Raw genomic sequence first — 26,123 nt, 5'->3', positions numbered from 1 at the left:
AGTGATTTGCAACAATACTGTCTATTTTTGCATACAATTGAAATAATTATCTCTGGTGTTATTGCAACGTAAGCGCAGCAACAAAAAATGCCTTGCATGTAACAGCTCGTCTACAACGAAACTGTAACCAGTGCAGCAGTTAAGACCAATAAAGTGTTTCATTCGCTCCTCTTTTGTTGCCTTTCATTGCTTGCACTTTTCTCTATTTGCATCACAATCCCGGTGAAACGTGACTCGGGCCGTGCTTTCATTGCGCAGGTTGCTCACTTCGCGCACTTAGTTGTCAAGTGCGCGCTTCTAGCGCTAGCTCCAGTGCCGAGCCCGCGACCTTGTCCAAAGACGGCAGCAGAGCATGGACGGACGCGATGCTCCCCGGCGATTCCCACGATGACAGCAGAGAAAACGAAGAACCGCAGTCAAAATACGGCACATCGCTTGAAGCAGCGGGCGAAGTCGGGCGCCCCGCCCTTTTGATGGAGCGTGGGTCCTTTCTTCTTACGGCAGGTTCGCTTGGCTTCATTCTGGGGCGTCTGGCAAGAAGGAGCAGAGAGCGCGAAGGCTTCGCCGCCATTGGCTGGCGAGGAGGCCCGAGCGGTCCCGCGGGGGGTTCCTTTGTACGCGCGGGAGAGATCGTCCACCTTGAACGGGGTCTGCCTCGGCAGATGGTGCAGTCTCTCTCCGGAGTTCCGCTCGGTCACAGGCGCCAGGTGCGCGCGCGTCCCCTCCTCCTCCGGAAGTGCAGCCAGCGTGACCGCGGTCGGAACCCCCCGGCATGGCTCGCACTGGAACGTGCCTTGGACGCCGCTCGGCGCCCTTCTGACGCATCGGACTGAGGCCCCTGAAAACGCGGCCGGCCGCAATATGACGGCCTCGTCGGAGTCCAACGAGTCCGAGGCCGGGTCGGACACGGGCTTCGAGACTGGCTCCGATCCCCCCTCGGTGGGCAATCGGGACACTCCGCGCACCTCACCGTCTCCCGAGGTCGTCAAGGATGAGGTGCCGCTCACAGGACAAGTGCTTGACCTGCGCCACCGAAACCTAGAGAGTCTCGTTGTTCGCGGGGCTTTCTCCGAGACCCTGGAGCGCCTCAATGTGGCAGACTGCGGGCTACGCAAAACGCCCGAAAGCGTTTGGGATGCCACCAGTCTCGTAGTGTTCAACGCGGCTTCCAACTACCTGCAAGAGATTCCCCCGGATGTGTCTCGTCTGCACAGGTGAGCTGTGGTCACTTTCCTCCGGCACGCTCATGTATTCCTTGCTCTGGAGGGGATGCAGCATAAGTCGAGAGCAAGCGCCTCTCAGACGGAACGTCATCCTTTCGACAGGCGGAACTCGTACGTCAGGGGCTCGAGGAAAACGGTCCTCCTGCCGAAAGTTTGACAGGCTGTCACGCATGCGTGTTTGAACAGTTGTTTGAAGAAACCGAAAGTATGAAAGAGGTGTTTTGGTGCTCAGTGCCGATGAGTCGGGTTGAATTCCTGTACTGCTTACGCTCTGACGCGTGGGGCACAGTCTGAACCCAGTTTTGAAAGTACCTGCGTGTCAGAACGTCAGCTATATGTCTTGGACCAGTTTGTAATGCGGCCATAAAAAGTCCTCCCGAATTTTTTTCTTTTGCTTTTTTACCGTTTAGTCAACTAGGCCGCAACGGTAGCGAGCATACTCATTAAGAAAAGAAAAAAAAAGCAACAGCGCATACATAAACATGTGAGTGCAGTGACTGCGTGCATGTCGTTTTCTATACGCTGCATTAACAGCAGAATCTCTGCAGTACGACATGTTCTGTACCTTTTCCTTCATGTGCGCTTCCATTCCAGCGTTTCAACTCCTGTTTGTTGTTTTTTTATGTAGCATAGGCGGAGTGAAGTGGATTAGGTTTTCACTCTGTACCCAAGTGCAAGCCTGCACTCAAACTAACTGTCGACCGCTTGGCCCACTTCCATTTCATTCAGACATGTGAATTTCGAGCTCCAGGCCGTGCTAAGCTATTGCAGTGCTCCACTGTCAGTCAACTGCAGCCACTTTCTCGGCTGTGTATGTGCGCTGTGACGTCAAAAAGCGTTTCTGTTCCTTCTCTACCTCCTAGTCCCACAAATTGTGTCTGGTACTGTTTCATTCTAGCCATGGCATTTAACACAATGATGCTGCAGGTTTCCCATTCTCTTTTGTCTCGTCGTCCTCGCGCAGAAAAGACGCGCGCGAGACCAAGTAAGAGAAGAGTCGCAGGTGTAGCCTTAATGCACACATGCCTGGCCACGATGAAGATGGAAGCATTTTTGTGATGTTGGCATACGGCAGAGCACGCGTAACAATAAACATGAGTGCGCATGAATGAACTTCGGGAAGTCTAAATGAAATATTTAACCATCACAGCAAAGCCAACTTGAGGTGCAAACCGCAACTTTAAGACGAACTGCAGCTCCTTTTTCGCTAAGTTCCACCTGTGATGATTCAGGCTAGGATTCAGAAGTCACGTTACTTCGGAACAAGATTGCGTCAGTTAATTAAGATCGTCGCTGTCGCCGCTCAGCATGCGGATGTGTGACTTCCGCCTCCAAGAAACGAGTTTTTGAATATCTTTAAAGTATTCGACGCTTTCTGTCAAAACATCGTGAAATGAATACCGAGGGGGTCTCAAGAAGCCTGTTTACATCAGATGTGCTTGCTTTGTCCTCGTAAGGCAGTGCCTTCACCTGTTAATGGTAGCAACGCACCTGCGGGCCCTACTCTCGAGTTCTGTCCCGGTCTCGGAGAAGACGCATCGTGCTGACGTGATAGGAGCGGCGTCGTACCAGACTGGAGCGGTCACTATGAAACGCTTGAGTTTCTCTACCAGCGTGTTGCGTGAAGCTGACTTATTTGTATACCTGGGCTACCACAGGCAGTTTGAAGTGGACAGGTGCACGTTTGCATTTTGAATTCACGGATGTGAAAAACCGCTGGCTGGCCGTATCTCCCGACAGCCACCGCATAACGAATGCGACGCCGTCCTCCTGCTCGGACCTTCGCGGACAGGTTATGCAAAACAACCGTTGAAACCGAGCATTCTCGAGGTCATCACGATATGGGAGAAAGAAGGGGGGGGGGGGGGGGGGTTGTTGGAAGACAGGCTTGCTGAGCATAAATGGGACTATAATTCGTGGAAGTGCGACGAGATTCCTAAATCGAGGTCAGGTGAGGCATTGTTGCCGCGCGTTTACTTCGATTCACAAATGTGCCTCGCATCTTCCGCGTAGTGTGTTCAACTGCGACTCCCGAGCGAGTAGTGCTCGCCCCTGCGATGCCAGTTCCTACAGGGCTATTCAAAGCCCCCGTGCAACTCTGCGGCTTGCTTTCGGCGCGCCGAGTCACGCCGCCGACCGGCCCGTGCAGCGGCCCTTCTTTGGCTACGGTTCACAGGAGGCAGCGGAGGATGAGGAGGAACTGTTGCGGTATTCCGTCTGAAGAGCCGTGAACGCTGTAACCCCCCTTTCCGCCAGGAACTGAGCGAAAGCAAACACAGGAGGGGAAAACCAAGCCAAAGAAATATGCGGGAGACGAAGGACGACCGAGAATAAACGAGGAAAAAAAGTGTCTGTGTGGGGTGGGTGGGGGGAGTTGATTTGCCGCCGGGAAAAATGACCTTCAAATTGCTTCCAGAAGAGTGCAGCGCACGCAGAGGCATACTATGCGTACAAACAAACCCGGCGTGCGCCGTAGCGCGTAATGGACTCTCGCGGGCCGCAGACACGCGGAGAGTGTGTGTGTGTGGGGGGGGCGGTCTCGGCGCGCACTCTGGCCATGCCGAGCTGTGGTCACGCACGGCGCAGCAGGATTCACGGTTCGTGGCGGCGACCGGCGACAACTGCGCGGCGTGGCGCTTCTCTTTCGGTCCCTCTCCTGTCCACAAATCCCAGTCTTCCTCTGCGGGTCTGCTCTTTCATTTGTTTGTTTCGCACTTCCCGTGCTTCTTTTCCCCTCTGCCCTTCGCTCCTTGGAAGCACAGGAGTCACGACCATGGCGACGACGTCAACTGCGTGCGGCTATGGCGCGGCGCTGCATGCGGCTCCGCCAACGTGCGTGCAATAGAGGGGGATGCGAAAGCACGCCGCGGCTCGATTCCCGGCTTTGGGCTGTGAATAATCGCTCGAGGACCTCCGTGCCCGCCTGTACGCACACCGCAGTGAAGGCGGGCGCTGTGTCGCGTCTCTTGGGCATGGCGCTTCCGCCAACCACGGCAGCGGTCCCGCGAAAACACTGCTGTTCTGAATGGCCGTACACCTTGCCGCATTGTCGGGTGGAAAAAAAAATGGAAGGAGACGGAGGAGATGAGTAAACAAGCACGGAGAGACCGCTGCGCATCATATCTGCATTTTCGGTGTGAGCGAGACGCGTCGCCACTGCAAGGAAAATCCTTGTTTAGTTTTGGAAGCCCTTTCCGCCGTGAGACATGTAGCACTGCCTAATTCGAACTGCAGGCCGTGAAACCGCCATTTCATTTCAAGAGTGGATCACATGAATTTACTGCGTGCACAAATTTAACGATTTTTCCTCACTCCTGGGCAGAGTTCGTTAAACAATGTTCGGGGAAATGAGACGGCGTGCACTAAAGCAGGGCAGTCGCAGAGTTAAACCATTTTGACTTTAGTCCTCGAAGGAGAGAGAGCGACACACCGACGTGCCACAGCAGCGTCCGATAAAGTACTACGCAAGTATTCGCCGCGAGATCGATTTAGTGATGCCGCGACCATCGCTCGAATAGTGTGGATATAGTATTATAGTGCAAATCGACAACCGGAAGCGCTGACAGTAACGTATGCGACGTCAGTTTGTTGGCAAGTTTACGGCGGGCTTGCTGGCGAAAATAATGTGCTATGTGAAAATCATGAGCGATTTACTGCCCAGAGTGTTTAAATTTTTGAGAGAAAAAAAAAAGAATTGCCGAATGCTATTGAAAAGCAGCACGGATTGTACGAAAACAAGGCAAACAACCTGCCTATTTTAAAGTTTTCTGGCGTCGTTTTGCAAGCATTTTCGTGGTTCTGCGCTCTCAGGCCAGATATTTTTGTTGCGTTGCACTTCTCCAATAAAGTATTGTTTCTCTGTTCGCTTTTTCACCAGTTTGCAGGAGTCTGATTATATACTGGTGTAATACCGGCAAATTTAGTATCAGTTACAGCGAGTTCATTTTGCCTCTTGACGTATCATTGCTGTGAGACTACACTGTGAAGAAAATTGCCATTCGAAATTTACTTTCTGCCAGCAACGCAGGTACTACTCGTGTGATTTTCCTCGCCCACGTTTGCTATAGTAAGACGAAGCTGCGGCGCCTGCCTTCAACGACTGGTGCACTGCAGGGCACGGCGAAATTCGGGACGATAATAGTTGTTGCGCTAGCATCTTCCAAGTCCACACAGGTGCAAGGTCCTTGCCCTGACATGCCTTAAAAAAAAAAAAAAGGAGACACAGCCTGGTTCCCCACGTAGACCTCGACTCGAATATTAAATATAGCATAGACAGCGTATACTCCTTGGCATGTTTGCCACACACTATAGCTGTGGCTGATTATCAACCCTGGCTAGACAAGCCTGCACTGCTGCGAGTTATTACCGCAGAATGCCGCCGATACAGTACAGCAACTCTGGCCACACAGGAAAACTGGCTGGACATGTGTAGCGCGCCGAGAGTACGTTCTCTGAACTCGCTACGCGAGGCGAGTGCTTTTTTAAGCTAATGTCAGCGATTATGATAGTGTGACTGAAAAAAGAATGTGAGATGTAAATGATGCAGACAGGAAATTTTAATTTGTGGGGCGTTGATTAATGGTAAATTAGTAGTGCAATGATTGATGAAAATGCCACTATGGTTGGCCGTATCACAGGAAAATTAAACACTCGCAAAATTTAGCGCCTTCTGCAATTAGTTTTCGTTGAACTGCAAGCTATAAATTTTAGTCGATGGGAAGACATTACAAATAATTGAGCATGGCGTGGTTTTCTTCGGGCCAGGAGCATTGAGGGAATGATTTCTTTATCACTCTAAATATCCAGTAGTCATTACAAAGAAAAATTGTAGGACTGTTATCATAACAGAGACGGGATATAAAACAGTCTTGAAGCAATATGGATTCTCTACGTATTCTTGCGGCTACCATATCTATTTAACCTCGGAATAAACACGTTCAAGCAAAGATCTAGGGAAGTGAGATAGTTATAAGCCCGTGTGAAGCTTGGCGCTTCACAGAAACAATGGATTTGCGAGCAGCAACACTTAGCCCAATAGCAATTTTACCCAAATGGCTAGAGGAAAGCACTCAACGTAGGGCACATAATGGCCTGTCAATCTGCATCATGGCGGCAGCAGTGTTCAGGCCGTCACATGCTTCAGTAGCTATCAGAATCCAAAAAGAAACGAAAGTATACAATTTCTGGGCGGTTGCATTAAATAGTATCGGCGACCCATTCGCTTTCGGCGCCTAACGACACCGTCGCTGTGTTTGAGATGCCGCGCGACAAAGAACCTCAAGCAGTGAAGACCGACGGAGGATGTCATGATCAGGCATAGCATACTCGATAAGAACAATTATTGCCTTCATTGTAGCCTGGAATGATAGCCTGCTCATATTTCGCTCGAGTAAATAAAATGGCACCGGAATCGCGAAGCAAAAGGGAGACACCTGGCCGTACGCGCGCATTCACACTGAGTATAGGGTTCGTCGCAAGGTGGCGACGAGCGTTACGTGCAACGAGGCTTATTTCCGCTAAATGAAGAGCCGTTACCCGCGCAGACAGCGCACTTCCGGCGCCCTCGCAGCGGTCTGGTGCACCTGTGCATGGCGTCTTTCGTTCGTCTCGCGTTAAATTGAGTGCTTCCACTTGCGCACACGGGTCAAGATGGAATGACTGCGCGGGGCCCCTAATAACCGGAGTAATGCTTTCGGCTTTTCTCGGACAGCATTAAGGTTTATGTGGACGCGTCTAGCAGCGTGCCATTTGTGAGAAAGCTACGACCGGAAGTGGCAATTTTCTGCTGCTTTTTTTTTCTCCCTCCTTTAAGATTCGGCCTTTCCGTTCGGTCGTTTGTGGCAACTATTGTCGTCTTTGCGAGAAACCCGTCTTTAGGATAACTTGGATTGCACATTCAGAGAGAGAGAGAGAGCTCGGGGACCGACCAGAACACGCTGATGGCGGGCATTCTGCGCCATCTTTGCCTGAAGCCTTACCTTGCAACACACAGCCCCGAACTGAAAGCGAAATGAAAGCAGACATGCTTGCGAACATACTCCGCACTTGACAAACTGAGCTATATGGGCATACAAACTATCTTTTTCGTATTGTGTGCGATACCTGCGCGTATAATGCAGAAAAATAAGCTAGTTGCGTTTTGCGTGTCCCCAACACATAATGTTCCCGCAGTATTTTGCCATACTAGTGAAGCACGCAAGTCCTCCACCTTATAGCGTTCTTTTTTTTTTTTCTTTCCGTGAATGTAATCAGCTTCAAGGTAGTGCCTTGTAAAGACGACGTGACTAGTACTAACTCTCCAGGGTAATAGAGGACTTCATTCCCCGCGATTTAAGTCCCATCAACAATGAAATATGGGCTCACCGGAGCGCATAACCCCCATCCCGCGCAACCACACCAGTTTGTGAACAGGGCTGGAAGCTGTTGTACTTAGTATTTTTTTATCACTAGGCTTGCTCGGATCCGCGCCTCTAGCAGTAAAGAACAGAAAAGGGAAACAACGAAGAAACGCCACTGCGTTCTCTGTCCCAAGGTATACGGGACAAAAACCAACTACCGCACGCCTCATTAATTCCGGATGTCGCAAGAGAGGCTGAAGGGAAAAGTGCGAAGGGCCCAAATTTCCGCCATCATGTTCGAAAATGCTGACTTCTTTATTTCTCATTCACTGGCGCATACACTACTTGCAGCGAAAACTTCAACGGTTCAGCGTTCCCGACCAGTGGAGATACTTCGTGTAAACATGTTTGCATTTTTCCTCACTCGATCGGTCCGCCGACGGCCACACCCTCGTGCACAGCAGTGCACACAACTAGCGAGCCACGGCGCTGGCTAAGCTTTCGGTCCGTTGAAAGGCTTGGCCGGCTCACAAACCGCACGCTGGCATGCTTCAGGATGGAGCGACCCTGTCTGTTCCCTTCGCGAAACCTTGTTTGATTAAGAGCCTGCAAGGCCGAACCAGAGCCGAACTCTCGATCCACTCTAATTTGTGCGCGTTCCATGTGGGAGAGAGAAAGACAGATAAAGCGACAGAGAAAAGCACAAGTAAAAACGCAAGCTCCCGTGCGGGGCGCCCCGTTTACTCATTACCGATACATTTTCCACGGCTGTTTGCGAATGCGCTTTGTCTGAGCGCCGGTAATTCGGCTCCCATATGTATCGCTTCCAGTGCATACCCCTTACAATGGTTGCTGACCATCTATCTCCTGCGCGCGTTGTGCGGCTACAGAGGCGTATCACAGAGCCGCATTCACGATTGTTTCGTACGTGAAGGCGAAAGTGGGACTCGTTGTGAAACCTGTCGGTGAGAACCCGAACGATCAACCGACTGCGGGCAGCACCGGAAGGCGGATGAGGTGTGTCCGCGCCCAACGGCCGAGTCGGCAGCCGCCGAGAAGGCAACGATAGTGTTCTCGCTCACTCATTACTTCCAGTCCTCCGAAACGGCTTCCCAGCTGTGCTCTGCAACGACCGCTTGCATATAAACACGATGCTGTAAACAATGCGCAGCACGCTTAAAACTAGAGCAGTTAATCTATACACGAATTAAGGTGCAGCTCTTGACCATGCGTTGGCGCACGAAATGGTCACTTAGTATTCTGATGACTCGCAGCATTAGTTGAAAACAAAAAAATAAAAATGTCCTCCGCGTAAATAATAAGCGATTTAAAACTGAAAAGCCCTAGATGGGGAAAATGAGCTTTCCTATGCATGGCTTCGCGAACAATATATACCACGTCATCGTTTCTGTGGAAGAAAGCATACCAATACATGAGAAGTCCGAAGCTGCGACTATTCGCATGCGCTGAAGGCACTGATTAGTGGCTACAGCTGCGCGAACTCTGGGGTACTGTCGTGAAGACGAATAAAACGGAGAGTCGAAATCTGGGCCAGTCAGTACAAATTTGAAAAGGAACAGCAGTCAACAAAGAAAAAGAAATAAACAAATACAAATGACAAGAAAACACGACTATAAACAGCCAGGGCAGTCGTCTTTGTGTGCCCTCCTCTCATGACCCTTTTTTTTTTTTTTTTTTTTAGTGGTTTGCCTTCTAAGTAGAAATTGCTTCCCAAGAACGACATACGTTAGGCATCGACGGAGGTATCGCTTCCTTTTGAGAATCCTTGCAGCTGTTTTCGCCGTCTGTCGATCTATATATGAGAAAAGAAACTCTATCAGGTTTTAAGTTAAAATAAATTTAAGGCTATAAAGTGTATCAGTTGATGTGGAGGAATTGCAAAATCATACGCCTTTTCGTCCCCACGTCTGTTAATGAGGAACAAAGTAAATGCTTTCGTTATATCCGAATCTTTCGTTATATTTCGTCATATTCGTGCCTTTTCTTATATCGCATTCCGATGTCTCTCCCTTACTAGAGGCAAGGAATTTCCCTTTCCATTTCGCCACCTGCCAACCGTGGCAGGTGGCACTTCCTTATGCTGACCGTGGTAGATGGCACGGAGGCTTCGGATACACGGCGGACAGTTTTCACCTTCACGACACTCATATTTTGCATTAAAATTGCTCAATTACAGGAAAGGCGAGGGGGGGGGGGGGTTCATTTGAACCATTTCTTTCGAGGGGTTTGTCTAGTAAAACGTGAGGTTCGGCGTTATTTTACCATGTAAAATTTATTGCTTGAAGGGGGGACACCCCCACCGCGCTATCCGCTTCTGGCTACTCAATTACTTTTGTCATTACTGGCTTAATCCTACAAGTAATCATGCTGGACTAATATGTCTGATAAAACTGTCGTTTCGTACCAACATTCTATCAATAAAATGCTCCCCTTTTATTCACACAAATTTGTTTGTCTGTAAAAGCATGAACACTGCGCTCCCCGCCCAAACTCCATTCGTAGTCGTACCGACATATCTTTTTAAACTATATTTTTATTTCATAACTTCAAGGTGATATTTTTCCTAGTGAGACGCCCTTAAGTAGGAGTGATGCTGATTTTATGCCTTGTTATGGTCAGTAGGCTTGATGCATGCTGCATCAAATTGGTTTTGTATTGAGAATCTGTTCCAACTGACCCAGCCTCGCCAGCCGCCATTAAATGTTTATCGATTAATACAGAGGCAAGCACGCATGCCTGGAACACAAAAGCGCAAGATTCTGCGGCATGCCTCTAGGTTTGAGCATTGTAACAATGTCTGGGCCGTGCCAAATTTTATGCTCACATTGCCTGCTGTGCGAACTGCCCGCGTGGAAGGAGCCGGACTAGTACGCGCGCCCATGTCGTTCTGCTAAGTGTGCTCAACCCTTTACTTCTTTGTGGACCGTCATCAGCCTCACCAGGCCCGCTGCAGGAACAAGGCCCCTCCTGCATCCCTCCAATTAGCGCTGTCCTGTGCCAGCCACGACCACTTTGTCTCACAAACACACCTAACGTCATCCGCCCACCTGATTTTCTGCGTCCCCTCTCTACGATTTCGTTATATTGGACTCCAGTCCGTTATGCTGAACCCTAAGTGTTAGAATGTGCTTTGGTTTGGTTTGCGAGGTTTAACGTCCCAAAGATACTCGGAAAGATGCCGTAGTGGAGGGTTCTGGAAATTTCGACCAACTGCGGGTTCTTAACGCGCACTGATATCGCACAGCACACGGGCGCCTTGCTTTTCGCCTCCATCGAAGAGAATATGCATAAGTTAACGTAATCGTACCCACCTTTGCTGCAAAATTGCAGACAGGTGAGTTTAAGCAAGCTTTACAATACTGGGAAATGCACCGCGAATGGCTGATTTCCGCTGTGAAACTAAGAAGCTATTATAGGGTAGCTATCACCGTTGACACTAAGCAATTTCGTGGCGAAGTTTTTGTTTGTCTTGGCTTCGTTCCCCCTACTTATAAAAATAAAAATAATTGCGCATCTTAATAGCTCTCTTGCATCGGAAATAAAGCGTGCTCGAAACTTATGTCCGGAAGAATATTTCATAATTTATACATTGCAGAAAAACATCTTTCAAATTTTGGTATCAACCCTAACAAAATTAAACGTGAAATAATTATTAGTGTCAGTTCAAGAACCGTGCAGTTAGGAACTATCTTCGGAGTAATACAGGAGGTGCACTTTCAGATTATTCTTCACAGACATAAACCGCAACGGTCGGGTTTGGCCTAATCAGACGAATAATTGGAGGACATAAATGGCGGGAAATAAAGAAAGGATATGGGTAGTTTTCAGCTGCAAACGTTTGACTGTACACGGTTTTACTGCGCGCAGAGTTGTAGAACGAAAACCAGCTCCTCTTACTTTCCACTCCACGAATGCGCGCTCCAAGCATATATAGCTGGTTAGTTGAAAGCGTATGCCTTGGACGCTGGATTAAAGAAAAACAATAAAGAGACCATATGCCTCAGGGCTTATTCTAGAGACGCCGGCAAAGAATATTTAGATCAGTACTCGATTGAGTGCAAATATGTGCGGCATGACACACCAAACCAATGATCTGCAACTAAAACGTGGCCATTTTTTTCTTTTTTGTTCAAGACTGCAAGAGAAAAATAAATAAAGAGCGCCGTGCGCCATGTATAGCCCGCAGGCATCTTCATAGCCACTTCTATGATGCAGATACCTTTAATGCGCGCAGTGCAGACGCTGTGTCCCATTTAACCAAGGGATAATTGTCTGCTTCGCTTCGGCGCACCTGTAGTAGTATATCTTGGTTCCGTACAAACTTCGCCGTACAGTGAAAGTCTTGCGATAATGTTAAGCTTGTTATGAGACGGCCGACTATTCGCAAAATTCTGCATTAATATCGTCGTCGAGAATGAGTGCAAACGCGAAAAAAAAAGGGGGGGGGGGGGGACGTAACAGATGCCATTCTTTAGTAAGGCCGTGTTTTCCCCGGCTGCTTTTGCAGCTTGAGGTGCTGCCATCATCGGCCGCTTCGCTTTTTATGTCCTGAACAGAGCGCGCCGTCGCCGTACGCCGCTGCTTTCACTGCCCGCTCTTCTTCGGACTTGCAGCGACACGCCGTTCGCCGTCGTAGGCCGCCGTTTCATCTTCGTGTGCGGTTACACAAAGGTGCCGTTGGCGATTTAGTGATGTGTTAATGTATACGCATGTATCCCCCCCCCCCCCCTAAACACACACACGCACACACACTCTCGCCACTCTTGCAGTGTTGGAGGTTTTGCCTAGGGACGCCGTAAACGGTCTCTCTCGGCTGCCAGCTATTGGTTGAATGAGCTCTGTACATTCACCGGATAACAGCATCTTGCACATCGTTCGCTGTCGCCCCTTCCATCTGACAAAGAAAGGGCATAGCTTCGACGTCCTTTACGTTTAGGGTTTCTTCACTGCCAGCTACCATGCCTTGAGCTCCAGACAAACGCCATCACTTTTTCACGCTAGCCCAAAACGCGGCTGACCATTATGTTTTATTCTGCCACCTCGTAAAGCGTAATGGTATCTCAGTTGTCAGAATGAGCTCGCAAAGGTCGTGGAAAATGTCCAGAGTGCAACGTCCCTCCCTTTAGTCTGCAATCATGCTCGGACCGTTCTCGTCCAAGGAAAGACCAGAGCGGCACTACGAAATGTGCTTCAAGTCGCTCCTGCGCCCGTGCTGCGAGTTGCCCTAGCGAGTGTGCCGCACTCACTTTCGCACTGATGAGAGCGCTTTGTACCGCACGCCTTGAGAAACGCGGTCGGCGGCTGCTTCGTGTTCGTCGGCGCGCGCGTGTCCAGCAGCTCTGTCGCGGCTCATCCGTGGCTCGGCGCAATTTGCCGCCTGACCTCGATGCTGCTGCTCGACTGGACGCGACCCGTTCGCGGGAGCGCCGCACGTTCGGGCCACGCAACGTAACGACCCTACAGTGGTCCCGCGTGTCGCAAGTCGGCGACTCTCTTTCGCAAAACGAGATCGCCAAACGTCTCCTGACCCTCCAAGCTGCTGTTAGGACAGTCGTACGTACACGCAGTGTCCTCTCGGTGCCTTTGTTTCGAGCCGCACCGCAATTTGCCTCTATAAAAATACGCTCGCGGGTCAAGTCACGCGAGAAAGAGCGGTCGAAAGTGGCCGCCACCGGACGTCGTGAGACAGTGCGGTGAGAGCGCACCTGCGCTGCGAGCCATATGCCGCCTCGCTATGGTGGCTAGAAAGGTTAGCCTCGCCGAGGACGGCCGCCGATTCATTCGGACCGCGCCGAACAAAAGACGTTCGTGATCGAGCCGCGCCCTCGCCACGCCTGTCTCGAAGGCGTGCAGGTACCGCGACACTCGGCCGCACTGCACGCATCCCGTTTTCCCGATCGAACCAGCAAACAGCCGCGTGTGTATGCGCGCTGGAACTGACCCTGATGTATTCGCAGGGGCGTTTTCTCCTCTTCGACGCGCTTCAACTCGAAAATAGCCCGCGCAGCGGTCGTCCTTCCCTGGCGTCGCTGCGGGGCATTGTTCTCGCGTAGCGAAGCAGCCGCTGCAGATGGAGACAAATGTTCAACAGCCGCGCCAGATCCGCGCACTTGATATGGCGCAGATCGGCGTCGTGAGCGCGCGGCCATTCACGCTCCCGTTTGCTGCCCGCCCCCGGGCGCCGGCATCTTCCAGAAGCATCCTTCGCGGCGGAAAGGAGAGCGCGCGCTCCGGTTTTTCCTGGCGACATGGCAGCCGAGGACCGGCAACTACGCGCTGGACTTCTTATTGTACGCCCCCGCGTCTTGGCGATCTTGTGGAAGCCGATGCTTTGTGGCCGCCTAGAGTGTGGTCGAGACGCTCAGCTCACGCTAGGCGAGACAACGCGGCATTTGGTGCTATATGCGCCTAGCGTGTTCGCGAAAGTTCTCTGCATAATGCATAGTCGTGCACTCGCTCTTTCGTTTATCCGATAGATCGTGACTATAGATCATTTCTTTTTTCTTTTTTTTTTTGCCCACTCCCACCGGCAGCTAGCGCTCTTCTACTCCCGATAACGCCCCGCTGCGGTGGTGAGGGCTCTCGACTGCTCTATCGAGGGATGCGGGATCGAATCCCGGCCTCGGCGGCCGCTTTTCGGTGGAGGCTAAAAACAAGCCATCCGTATGCTGTGCTATGTCAGTGCACGTTAAAGAACCCCAGGTGGTCGAAATTTTTGGACGCCTCCACTAAGACGTCTCTTATATCCTTAGCATGGCCGGTCTTAGGGGAGCGCGCGCGTCTCCCCCGAGACCTGCCGTGGGCTGACCACGCCATTTGTCGTCAAGGGTGGCCCGGAGACTGCGGGTCGCGGACATCTCACGTAGAATGCGTGTTTGTGCACAACTGTTCTTCGATTTTGCCGTTAACGCTCTCTGCCACCTATGTATGTAGGAATTTGCTGTGCATCGCTATTCACATTATTTCCCTGTTCCAGAATACTACAGCAATACGGAGCGAATTGTTCTTCTCGTTGACGCGATATCCGATTGTAGTCTCCATACTCGGGGACTTCTTGGCAATGAAGCCAAAGCTACAGAGCCAAAACGCACCATCTTCCTACGCAGCTGAATATAGTCCGTAGTTATATGAGTAGTTTCTGCAAAAACAAATTGAAATCATAGCGCTAGTTATTTACGGTGTATTTTTTATAGCAGAACTAATTTTTCGAAATGAAGCTGTTATGCCTAAAACACTTGTCTTAGTTCCAGCAGGTTTTCTTCTGCGATGTGTGTCGCAGGTTTTAGAGACGCCTCGACTTTGCAGACAAGATGGCGACTGCCGCCTGTTCGGGTCGTTCCGGTTCTGGTTCGTTCACTCCGCAACGACTTGAAGCGTTTTCACCAGACAAGATTCGAGTCAAGTTCAACAGACGCTGGCTGTCGAAGCAAACGAAAAAAATGATCTGCAACGTCTATGCAGGCCGAAAGCCGCGCGGTCGAACTACATGGCGGAGCGACACGTTTAAAGGCCCCGCCTCCCTACCTTTGCGCCCATTGCCAAGAAAAGGTGTCCCCGAGTATAATGCAGGTTACGCAGAAAATCAGCGTTTATGTGCAGAAGAATGTGCTGGATGCTTTGTGTGTGTGTGTGTGTGTGTGTGTGTGTGTGTGTGTGTGTGTGTGTGTGTGTGTGTGTGTGTGTGTGTGTGTGTGTGTGTGTGTGTGTGTGTGTGTGTGTGTGTGTGTGTGTGTGTGTGTGTGCTTTTATCCTTCACATGTGATAAACGCATGTATGTTTTTCTTTCACGTTTTTATTTTTTGCATGAGGATGTAGATTTTTGATCTGACTCCATGTTGTGAGAGGTAACCGAATCGGCGAGCTTCGCGCATCTCGAAACGTCACGAAACAGGTGTGGTCAGTCAACGCAAATATTGAACGATAATCGCATTTCTTTTGTACAGCGCGGTTACTGTGTAAAGTATTTTCTCCGAGGTGGCATACCGCACAAAGAAAATGTAACGCACGTTGGCCTGAGCCGTATAAAGGACGCTTCAAGTGTGCATAAGAAAACACACTGCTTTTTGCCGTGATTTGCAGCAGGGACCTGCTGCGATGTTGGCAAAAAAAAAGGGGGTGGGGGGAGGATTAAAGGGCTGGATATGGGTACAGATGAAGGAACGCAACGCGGCCCTCTGAATAATGTAAGGTATAGTGAACATTTAACGATGAACAGTAGTAGGCTATTCCAATGGTTAATTCATTGCTGGAAATCCAACTGTTTATCGTAGTTAGGGCATGTTTTGTATTGGAAAGTTTATACGAATAGGCAACTATTTATATGCTTTAGCAGATACTTTTCACAAGCGATGGCAGTCTGGGCGAGGAAAAAAAGAGCACGTATCGAGCAAACGGCGCGGGCTGCGTTTTCCGGCTCAGTACTCGGCGTCTGGTGGGCATGTGTGAGTACCACGTCATTAGCCTTAATTGATAAGGAATTGCACTTTTGGGATGGCGGAAGGGGACAGCTGAGAAGCAGTAAGACAGATTCAGTTCGTAGAGAAAAGTTGAGCAATTGCACTTTGGCAAATAGAAACAATCTGCTGCTGGCCACTTGCGCATGGGGACAGGGATATCTTCACGCGAAGAACATCGGAGGTCGTCTGCATTCAACTATTAAGGAAGGCAGGCTGGCATAAAACACTGATACACGATGTGAGCTTTTCGATATCAACATGCCAAGTCAGTGATGCATTTCAAATAGCACATTCTAAAGCACGGGTCAATGGCTACAATTGCGGAACGGGATATGGCTACAATTGCGGAACATGATGTTGCTGAAGTATTAAATATGACCTTTAGTTCTGTATTTACTCGTGAACCAGATGGGGACCTACCGGATTTTCCATCCTTTGGTTTTCCTGCTATGCCCGATATATTATTCGAACCCCACGGCATTGTTAAATTAATTGATTCTTTGAAACTAACATCATCAGCAGGTATTGATGTTATTAACGCAAAGGTACTAAAAAATACAAAACATATCACAAGTGTCCTGTTGTCTCATATCTTTCAGCAATCGCTTTCATCAGGCATTGTACCGCACGACTGGAAAGTGGGTAAAGTCATTCCAGTACCAAAAAAAGGGCCTTCATCTTCTCGTCATAATTACCGTCCTATATCCATTACTAGCGTACCGTCTAAACTAATGGAACATGTAATCTTTTCTCACGTTATGAAATTTCTTTTATCTGTTAATTTCTTTCACGCCAGCCAACATGGTTTTATAAAGGGCTTTTCTTGCGACACATAGTTAGCCCTATTTATTAATGACCTAAGCTCCAAACTTGATCACAACATTCTAGTGGACGCCCTCTTCTTAGATTTCGAAAAGGCGTTTGATAAAGTTCCCCACCGGCGGCTTTTTTTGAAACTTTCACGGCTTAATCTCAATTCCTTGGTACTTGACTGGCTTCGTAACTTTCTAACTAACCGGCAACAGTTTGTTCTCGCTAATAAATGCTCTTCTTCTCACTCCTCTGTTATATCTGGGGTTCCCCAGGGCACAGTCCTGGGCCCCCTGCTTTTTCTTATCTATATAAACGACCTGCCAACTGACATATGCTCTAGCATACGCCTATTTGCTGACGATTGTGTTGTGTACCGTCCCATAATCACTCACAGTGATCGCCAACTTCTTCAATCTGACATTGATCGCATTTTAACTTGGTGCAGTAAATGGCTCATGTCTCTTAACGTGAAAAAAACTTCTTTACTTTCTTTTCACAGGCGTCCCTCTGAACCACCTTTTAAGTACCTAATAGCTAATTCAGAAATTGCAGCAGTAACCACATATAAATACCTCGGCCTTCACTTAACACATGATCTTAAGTGGACATACCACGTAACTCAAATTTCTAAGGAAGCAAATCGAGTCCTGGGGTATTTTCGGCGAACACTACGTCTAGCACCACCATCGTTAAAATCACTAGCCTATGTAACATTTGTACGGCCCAAACTAGAATATGCATGCGCTATTTGGGACAATAATCAACTTAATCTTTGTAACACGCTAGAAGCAATACAAAACCGCGCCGCTAGATTCATCTTCTCTGCATATTCTTATCATGAAAGCGTAACGAAATTAAAATGCAATGCTCATTTATCAAATTTAGCTAACCGGCGTAGCATCGCAAGACTATCTCTTTTTCATAAATTCTATTATCATCTTTCGCACGAATCTGTTATCATCCCTGCATACCGCATCTCCAGCCGCACGAACCACGAAAAGAACCCATCCTCCGCAAGCCCGCACATCTGCGCATCTATATTCGTTTTTCGTTCGCACAGCAAAAGACTGGAATGACTTACCTGCCGACGTCGTGCTCCATACAGACCCATCAATGTTCAAAGCATCACTCGAAGCAATATTATGCCCTGTAACCCACTCCCTCATGTAATACCCCTTCAATGGGGCCTTTGAGGTCGAAATAAATAAATAAATAAATAAATAAATAAATAAATAAATAAATAAATAAATAAATTAGCATGCCAGTTTCGCACTCTCCCGTTTATTAGTCTAGTCGGTTATGGCGTTCACCTGCTGAGCCGAAAGATGTGGAATCGAATGCCGGTCGCAGCGACTGAATAGCGATTCGGGCATAGAGTGTCTTACCTTACCTAGAGGGGAAGCTGTGCTGCCGCCTATATGGGAGTTTACATGAAGTTTCCAGACGGCCAGTTCAGCCACCATGGGCGCTCAAAGCATCATGGGCCGGAGAGCTACCGAGTGCAGAACAACTTTTGGCCAAAACTAATGCAAAGATAAACGTTGTTCTACCGTAAATAATGTCCTAAGACTGAATATTGTGATTCTAAATTGCAAAAAGAGAGAGAAACAGCATGTCAGTGTGAGATTTATCTAGTATAAGCGATAGCTCTTCCTCCTATTGGCTTAGTTTTGAGCAGCACAAATACCAATATTTCGCACTTAATAGGCAAAATTTGAAACAGAAAAACGTTATAAAAATATTTATGGTTGTGCAATCACTTAAGGAAGTTTTTAGTGGCATTTCGGGAAACAGAAACCATTTATTGACGAAGTCTGCTTTTGCGCCTTCGCTACTATGGCTTTCGCGGTCTATGTACGCACCTTCAGATGATGATTATGATGACGAAAAAGAAACATCGCAGTAACGCCACTCCACGTACCCGGGAAAAACCGACTGTCCCGCACCAAGCCAAGTAGCACACCGGCCCATGATTCTTAGCGCGCCCATGGTGGCTGAAGGGCAGCGCCCTCAGCTTTCCCTCTAGTTAGTGTAAGGAACTCTATGGATTCGGGAGAAATGCTAAAGCACCCGAGTGCATTTCTAAGGTGGCTCGTGTGCTGTGCGAAGTCAGCATTGTTAAATAACCCGAGTGGTCGAATTAAACTAGGGCCTTTCCTTACGGCGTCTGTCAAAGCCCAAGGGCAGCTTTGGAACGTTAAACCCCACTTATAAAGACAATACGACCATCGCTGTTTTAATTAGTCTCCTCGGCACTGAGACTATACACAGCTGCCAAGAACCACTGGGCCTCACGCGTTTTTTATTCATTTCTTCTCATTTCTGGCAACTCAAGCAGCAAATTTCTCGAGCGTCACAAGCACGCGCTACTGGGCGCGACGTTGGGTCGCCGGACCTTGCCGGCAGCCTCGAATTGGGAGCGGCACCGATAAGCTCCAAGTTGCGGCTGAAACGGCATTCTTGGCAGCAGCGGCGCGTGGCAGCGGGTGTTGCGATAACGTCCGTTTCCGTTCGATTCCTAATAAGACGCGACGACATCAGCGTGCGCGCGGGCACATCGCGCGCGGCTGCGACAGCCAGGCAAGCAAACGTCGTATTCGGGCAGACACGTGCTCGAGCACGATCGAGCACGATAAAACGCGTTGCGCGCGCGCGCGGATGTTTGCACGCCAAGCGCGCGAAAGGCGTCCGCTGTCGCGTGCGCCGGGTTTCGCGAATCCGCGCCGGTTGCGCGTGACCGGTTCTCGCCAAGTAGGTCAGCGCCGCGCCGGGCCGCCCGAACGCGGCGGCGGCAGCCGCCTGCTCGTTCCAAGTGCCCGCTTGGACTGCGCCAGGGCGTCCGAGGAAGCGACGTCCTAACAAAGAGCTTGCACTGTGCGGGCATACACAGATGCGAGTGTGTCCAACGCAAAGCGCAAGCGTTCGATCCGATTCGGCAGTTTGTGCAGGCGCGCGTGTTCCGCTTTCTTGACGCGACAAGTATTCCTCCAGTTGTCAAGCGCGATCTGCATCATCGGAATGGCGTCATCAGACAACCAGGACCTCTAGGATGCTGTAACAGTCACCGCTGATTGTGCTTTTCCACATTGAAGCGAACAAAAAGTACTTCGAGCATCAGCCGTTGTCCTCCACTCAGAGCTCAATGTCACATGGTATCTGCAGCACCTTCGCATCTGCGGCGGATGCAGCGGCAGGCCTTCTTTCGGGCGCTCCACCCAGTGATTCAGTGTCGTGACCTCTTCCCCTTTCTCAGTGTGAACCGAAGGCAATGAGCGCTGACCAAGTTGGATCAGTCAACCGTTTACGCAGTCAGTTGGAGAGGCGCTTTATTGTTTCTCTGACCCGAGAGAAGAAGCGAATGCTGGTTTACGAGCTTTCTGCGCTCAATCTCTAATATGTAATCGTAAATGTTGACGTAATACAAATGTACTATATATATATATATATATATATATATATATATATATGTATACATTGATTATGTGTTGTGAAAATTTAAATTAATACTTTTCCCTAATAAGCAGTGTCTTCGTGCCAAGACCATTTTTTAACACGAAATACCTTTTCAATAGGGGCAGGTCTCCACGCCTCCTTTGATATTGGGCGAGAAGTGCAGCTCTCGTGTGTTGAAATAAAGTACAAGAAAAGCGAACGTCCCCGCCGTGGCCGCCAACTGGCTAGCGCGTTCGACTGCTGGTCCGACAGACGCGGGTTCGATGGTGAAAGAGCAAGGCGTCCTTACTGTGCGATGTAAGGTGGTCCAAATTATCCCGAGCTCTTCTCTACGGCGTGCCTCATAACCCGAGACGCCTTGAGATGTTGAATAAAAAATAATAAAAAAAAAACAAATCGAAACAAAGAAAGCTATTTTCTCCGCAGTGTTCGTCTGGCAAGAATGAAAAGCTGCTTGGCAGGCCTCATACAGTTTCTTGTTACCTAGCTCGCAACCCGGCGATGCACTTCGTTCACCATGGAGAGGCTCAGGAATGTTTCGTATTCGACTTGGCTACTGTTGGATATAAAAACCGGATTCAGCAGTAACAATAAGATCATTTTGAAAAGTTTCATTCTAACAGAACACTATTTTCCGCTAAATTTATTAAAGTGAAAAATCACTATGGAACTCATTTAAACTTCGCAAAAGAGGAGCTTATCGCGGCGCCGCCTTGGCGCCGCTGGCAATTCCGATGTCAATTCCGATGGGGCATCTACATTCTCGGCCCAACATTAGCTAATCAAATGTGGAAGCTCGTAGTTCCGTCATTCCACCTCGTAGATGAAGTGCTCTAAGGAACTCGCATAGGCGGTGGCACCAGCTTTCCTTCTGGGTACTACTGAGAAACCTAGGCAGTCCTAGTATTCTGCTTTCATTCAAGCACAGCTTCAGAGGCTACCGGAATCACCCGAAGCTCGTTGTTTACTCGTGCACTGTACTGCTGCGGCGCGATTTCGGGAAGACCATTAATTTCTGTTCGACTTTGCAAAGGCTCAGTTTTGGCAGTTAATGGTTGTCTAAGACGAAGAACTGCTTCCAGAGGCGTCGCTTGTGCGGGAGTCAGCATATGTTGTCCCATCGCGCTGTCGAACACAGGCAACGTAGCTAGGCACTGAGCCCGCCGCGTGTTTGTATTCTTCAAAAGGCCCGCAGCCAGCGAAAAACACGGACGGCCTAGATAGAGGTGCCTGTAGGATATGCTCTGGCGGGAAAAATAGAAATTCCACCGTACAGTATTCAGCTATTTTGTTGAAGAGGTTGCTGTGAAGGCTGTACTTATTAACCTTCATACGCTGAAAGTACTCAGGATGGATGCTGTGCTTACTTTTGACGGTGGCAACAACTGCCTGCGAGCCAACGTTTTTAAATCATTTAGCGTTTCTACCCGATGCTACGCAGTACAATGGTCATGCTCGGCTGACCACCGGCGACTTTAGGGAGGATGCCTTCAACACTGAGGAAAGTAGATGTCCAGGAAGCGGCAAACAATTGAGGAATTTTGTTTGTGATGCCTATTTGATTGGTAGCTGCCGAGTACGAAAGTAGATGTGATTATGCTCAATATGATTTTGCAATAAAGCCATTTCTCACTCTATAACCAATCACCTCAAAACCTCAACGTTCGCAACATTTGCCTCATTATCTCAATAACCGTTAATGCTGCAAACGCTTTTTTCTTTCAGTACTTAGTAAACAGATGGAGAAGTGCCCTGTAGCGGAATTGTGAGAATTGATGGATAGAACGTTGTTCCATAGAATGTTTAGTACCGAGTTGGGCCTAAATATTTGGTACGTTTAGGAAAATGAATGGGAAAACCACATCAAACTGGAATCACGCTAAAGTAATGAGAGCGAGCAGAGCTAATAACAATGTCATCGTGGCAATTCGCTGTAGGTTCAGAGCCAACAGGGTCTCAAACGACGGAAGAAATGCATGGGAGGTATACGGCTTACCCTGTCTTCCTATTCAGTAAGCATCCCTCCCTTTCCTTAGTCTCTCACAACCTGAATCGCTTCGAGACATTAAATCCCACGCGCCGTTCCTTATTTTGGTCAGCTTGCGAGTTCCGATTCGGGAAAAGGAAGAGTGGGTGCTTTCTTTCAAATGGCCGGTGACAAAAAGACTGAGAATGGGAGCTGAGAGGGCAGGTCGGCATTGGTCGCCTCTCCATAAATAAGGCTTTCTAAAGCGGAACGTTTGTCACTTCAATATAGAGGGGCATGGAGGAAGAGGGGAAACTTTATTCTCAAGCTCGAGTTGCTAGGGAAATTGAGCTTTGTGCCGTCAATACTGCAGCACGACGGGTCAGGTGCCCATGCTCACAAGCAAAAGCAGGTCGACATTGGTCGCCTCTCCATAAATAAGGCTTTCTAAAGCGGAACGTTTGTCACTTCAATATAGAGGGGCATGGAGGAAGAGGGGAAACTTTATTCTCAAGCTCGAGTTGCTAGGAAAATTGAGCTTTGTGCCGTCAATACTGCAGCACGACGGGTCAGGTGCCCACGCTCACAAGCAAAAGCTTCTGCGCGCGTCTTCCGCCTTTTGGTCTCGTATACGCCTTTTACGTTCTTCTGTGCCGCGCTATCAGAATGCATTGCATTCAGAACTAGCTCCCTTTTCCGTTTATATTTCATACCCCACGTCACGGGACCGGCAATACGTGGCAGACGAAGCACGTCACGTTCACGGCAACTACAGCAACGATCCCGATGGTTCCAATCAATGGCGCATCCGTGAAACGCGTGACGCGGGCGCGAAGCAGCCACGCTGCTGGCGGAAGTATGGCGCAGCCGGCCGCGATAGGCAAGCCGCTTGTGACGACAGCAGGGTTATACGGAGGGGGGGAGTCGGAAATGCGGGTGTTCCTTGCCTCGAGCAATCAACCGATCCGTAGTCCGAACAGCCTTATTTCCATTTTCATCAGATGTCACGGCAAACGAAACCTTAATAGGCAACGAGTGACGCAATGATACTGGACGATGAAAACTGCAGTAATTAATCAATGAACGCTTAAGCATGTAACCCGGACGCTACAAAATAACAATGTTACTGAAAGAAACCTAACGTCAGTTCCTTTTTTTTTTTCTTTCTTGAAAGAAACTTCGCTCTCTGCCTTAGATGCGCTTTGATAGAAAGGACGCAGAGGAGATGTATTAAAATTTTCACTGCGGCGTCTTTCTACAGAAAACAGAGTAATTAATTAATTAATGGCGTAGTTGCTGTTCATGCAGATATATGGTCGGCTTTCTTTCTTGTATCACATTTTTTTATTAATTCCGTTCTTGCCTGTGTGCATCCTGCAACATATTCTCTGTTACGGTAATAAGAAGTGAAACACAACCAAGAAACACGGTGCGAGTATTTATAAACGCAGTAAGCACTTAAACAACAAGGAAGGCTAAAAAAAAAAACAAAAAAAAAAACTACGATGTTTCTTATCAAACGTAGACAAGAAAATGTTCTGCTTTCACGCGAATTCAAGGTCGAATTTACTATCTTTTTTTTTTTTAAGAAAAAAATCTCGCTCCATCTGTGTGGGGCAATATTTCGGGCAAAGTTGTTTTTAAGTTAGCGATAAACCTTGGATATATATTTCAACCACATGAAGTCAGCTGAAGCCAGGAGTTCGGTAGTTTTCGGGAATAGGTTCGACTGTCATTTTATTTATGGGGCGAAATATAGGGCAAGTTTAGTAATATAGGAAAATATTTATTACACTTCTATATCGCCGTTGTGACTAGCAAGCTGGTAGTCGCTGCGAGCAGCTACGTATGGAGATGCAACATCTGTGATATTGGTGTGTGCATAATGCAACAGTCACTGCTAAAGGATGCGGCGCGATAAGTATTTGGTGAATACGTGAAGGGCCGTCACTAGTTCGCAGGTCACGGAGTCCGCTTTTAACCGTATAGTTCGGCACTTAGAGCACCTTTGAAGTTATTATATTTCTGCGAATATCATACTTCTCCTACAGTCCTAGACATTAAAGTGCGGGGTGTAAATGCCACACTGCAAAGCTTAAAATCAGACCGTGTGGGCTGGGAGCTTTTGTGGTACCGTATGCCTACAGTAAGTGTGCAACGGAAAGCATGTTATGTTTTCGTAAACGCAATTAATATTGACGATCGTTTGTATTGCTCAGACGCCACTTCTCTAGCCTTCTCTCGTCCACGTGCGACTAAATCTACTAACTTTAACGCAGTGTTTCTTATCTACGAGAAAGAGCGCTCACCTAGCATACACTGACAGAACGGAATCTCCTCTTTGACAAGAAGGGTACGTGTTGAAGAGGCCCTTGCGTCAGCTTTAGCTCGGTTCGAGCAGTCTCGCTTTTCTATCGTTTTACTTGGGTACAACCACATAACTTTTCTTCCGTATTGGGATTACAGCTGCTGCCATACTAAATATAATAAACTCGCCCATTCCGTTTTACCTTACTTTCTTTACTCTCCTTTTATTTGAAAAAAATAAGAAGAAAGAAGTATATGTTTGACTGATTAGCCTTTCTACGTCTTAATTTCTTGGCCTATAATATACTGTTTGTCAATAAAATAAATAATGACGTTTAATGAGCTTGGTCGCGCGTTGGTTTGTGTTCGTCTCCTTACTAAGCACACACACACACACACACACACACACACACACACACACACACACACACACACACACACACACACACACACACACACACACACACACACACACACACACACACACACACACACACACACACACACACACACACACACACACACACACACACACACACACACACACACACACACACACACACACACACACACACACACACACACACACACACACACACACACACACACACACACACACACACACACACACACACACACACACACACACACACACACACACACACACACACACACACACACACACACACACACACACACACACACACACACACACACACACACACACACACACACACACACACACACACACACACACACACACACACACACACACACACACACACACACACACACACACACACACACACACACACACACACACACACACACACACACACACACACACACACACACACACACACACACACACACACACACACACACACACACACACACACACACACACACACACACACACACACACACACACACACACACACACACACACACACACACACACACACACACACACACACACACACACACACACACACACACACACACACACACACACACACACACACACAGAGAGAGAGAGAATACCAAAGCAGCCTTTTCGAGAAAAATTTGTCGCTGAGGAGGGGGCACTTGCTCCGCCCTCCTTCCCTTAAAGCCGCCCCTACACTAATAAAAGGGCATGGAAATATCAACAAAACAATATTAAAACAAATAAGCCACCAAACCTTAACGACCCACATATATTCTACTCCATGTGCGTGGACTACACAAAACAGGTTCTGCCTGCAAAATTGGTTCAGCCATAAAAATGCAGGCTGTGTTTGAGAATGGTAACCAAACCTTGAACTGGTTCAAATGACCGATCTTTTCTTTTCGCGGTGTCAGGTTATCAGCCACAGATAATGTTCCGGTCATCTTTAGCAGTACTTCACGGGCTATCTGTTGATAGCTCTCCCAGCGGTCCCTTCTTGGTGCGTGGCCAGAGAGTTTTGCTCTTGTGTTGCGTTTCTTGTCCGTCCGCGAAGAAAAAAAAGATCAGGCCAGCTTCGTTTCGAAACAACGCGGCTTCCGCAGTGACGCTCTAGCA

At 48.5% G+C, this 26,123-nt stretch overlaps 1 protein-coding gene across 1 annotated transcript in view; it reads left to right on the top strand.

The window, feature by feature from the left end:
* The first annotated feature begins 661 nt into the window (after positions 1-661).
* Positions 662-26,123, top strand: part of LOC146205280 (PH domain leucine-rich repeat-containing protein phosphatase 1-like) — a 48,607-nt gene continuing 23,145 nt past the window's right edge. The window contains exon 1 of the mRNA XM_084586887.1: positions 662-1,214. Within this exon, the coding sequence (XP_084443013.1) occupies positions 862-1,214 (353 nt within the window). The 5' untranslated portion in view covers positions 662-861. The remainder of the gene's footprint in view (positions 1,215-26,123) is intronic.

This window comes from Amblyomma maculatum, chromosome 1, assembly GCF_055883805.1.
Source record: "Amblyomma maculatum isolate TAMU_Amacu chromosome 1, ASM5588380v1, whole genome shotgun sequence".
Classification (NCBI taxonomy): Eukaryota; Metazoa; Arthropoda; class Arachnida; order Ixodida; family Ixodidae; genus Amblyomma; species Amblyomma maculatum.
The sequence above is the reverse complement of the archived record's forward strand: the minus strand, read 5'-3'. Positions and strand labels throughout refer to the sequence as shown.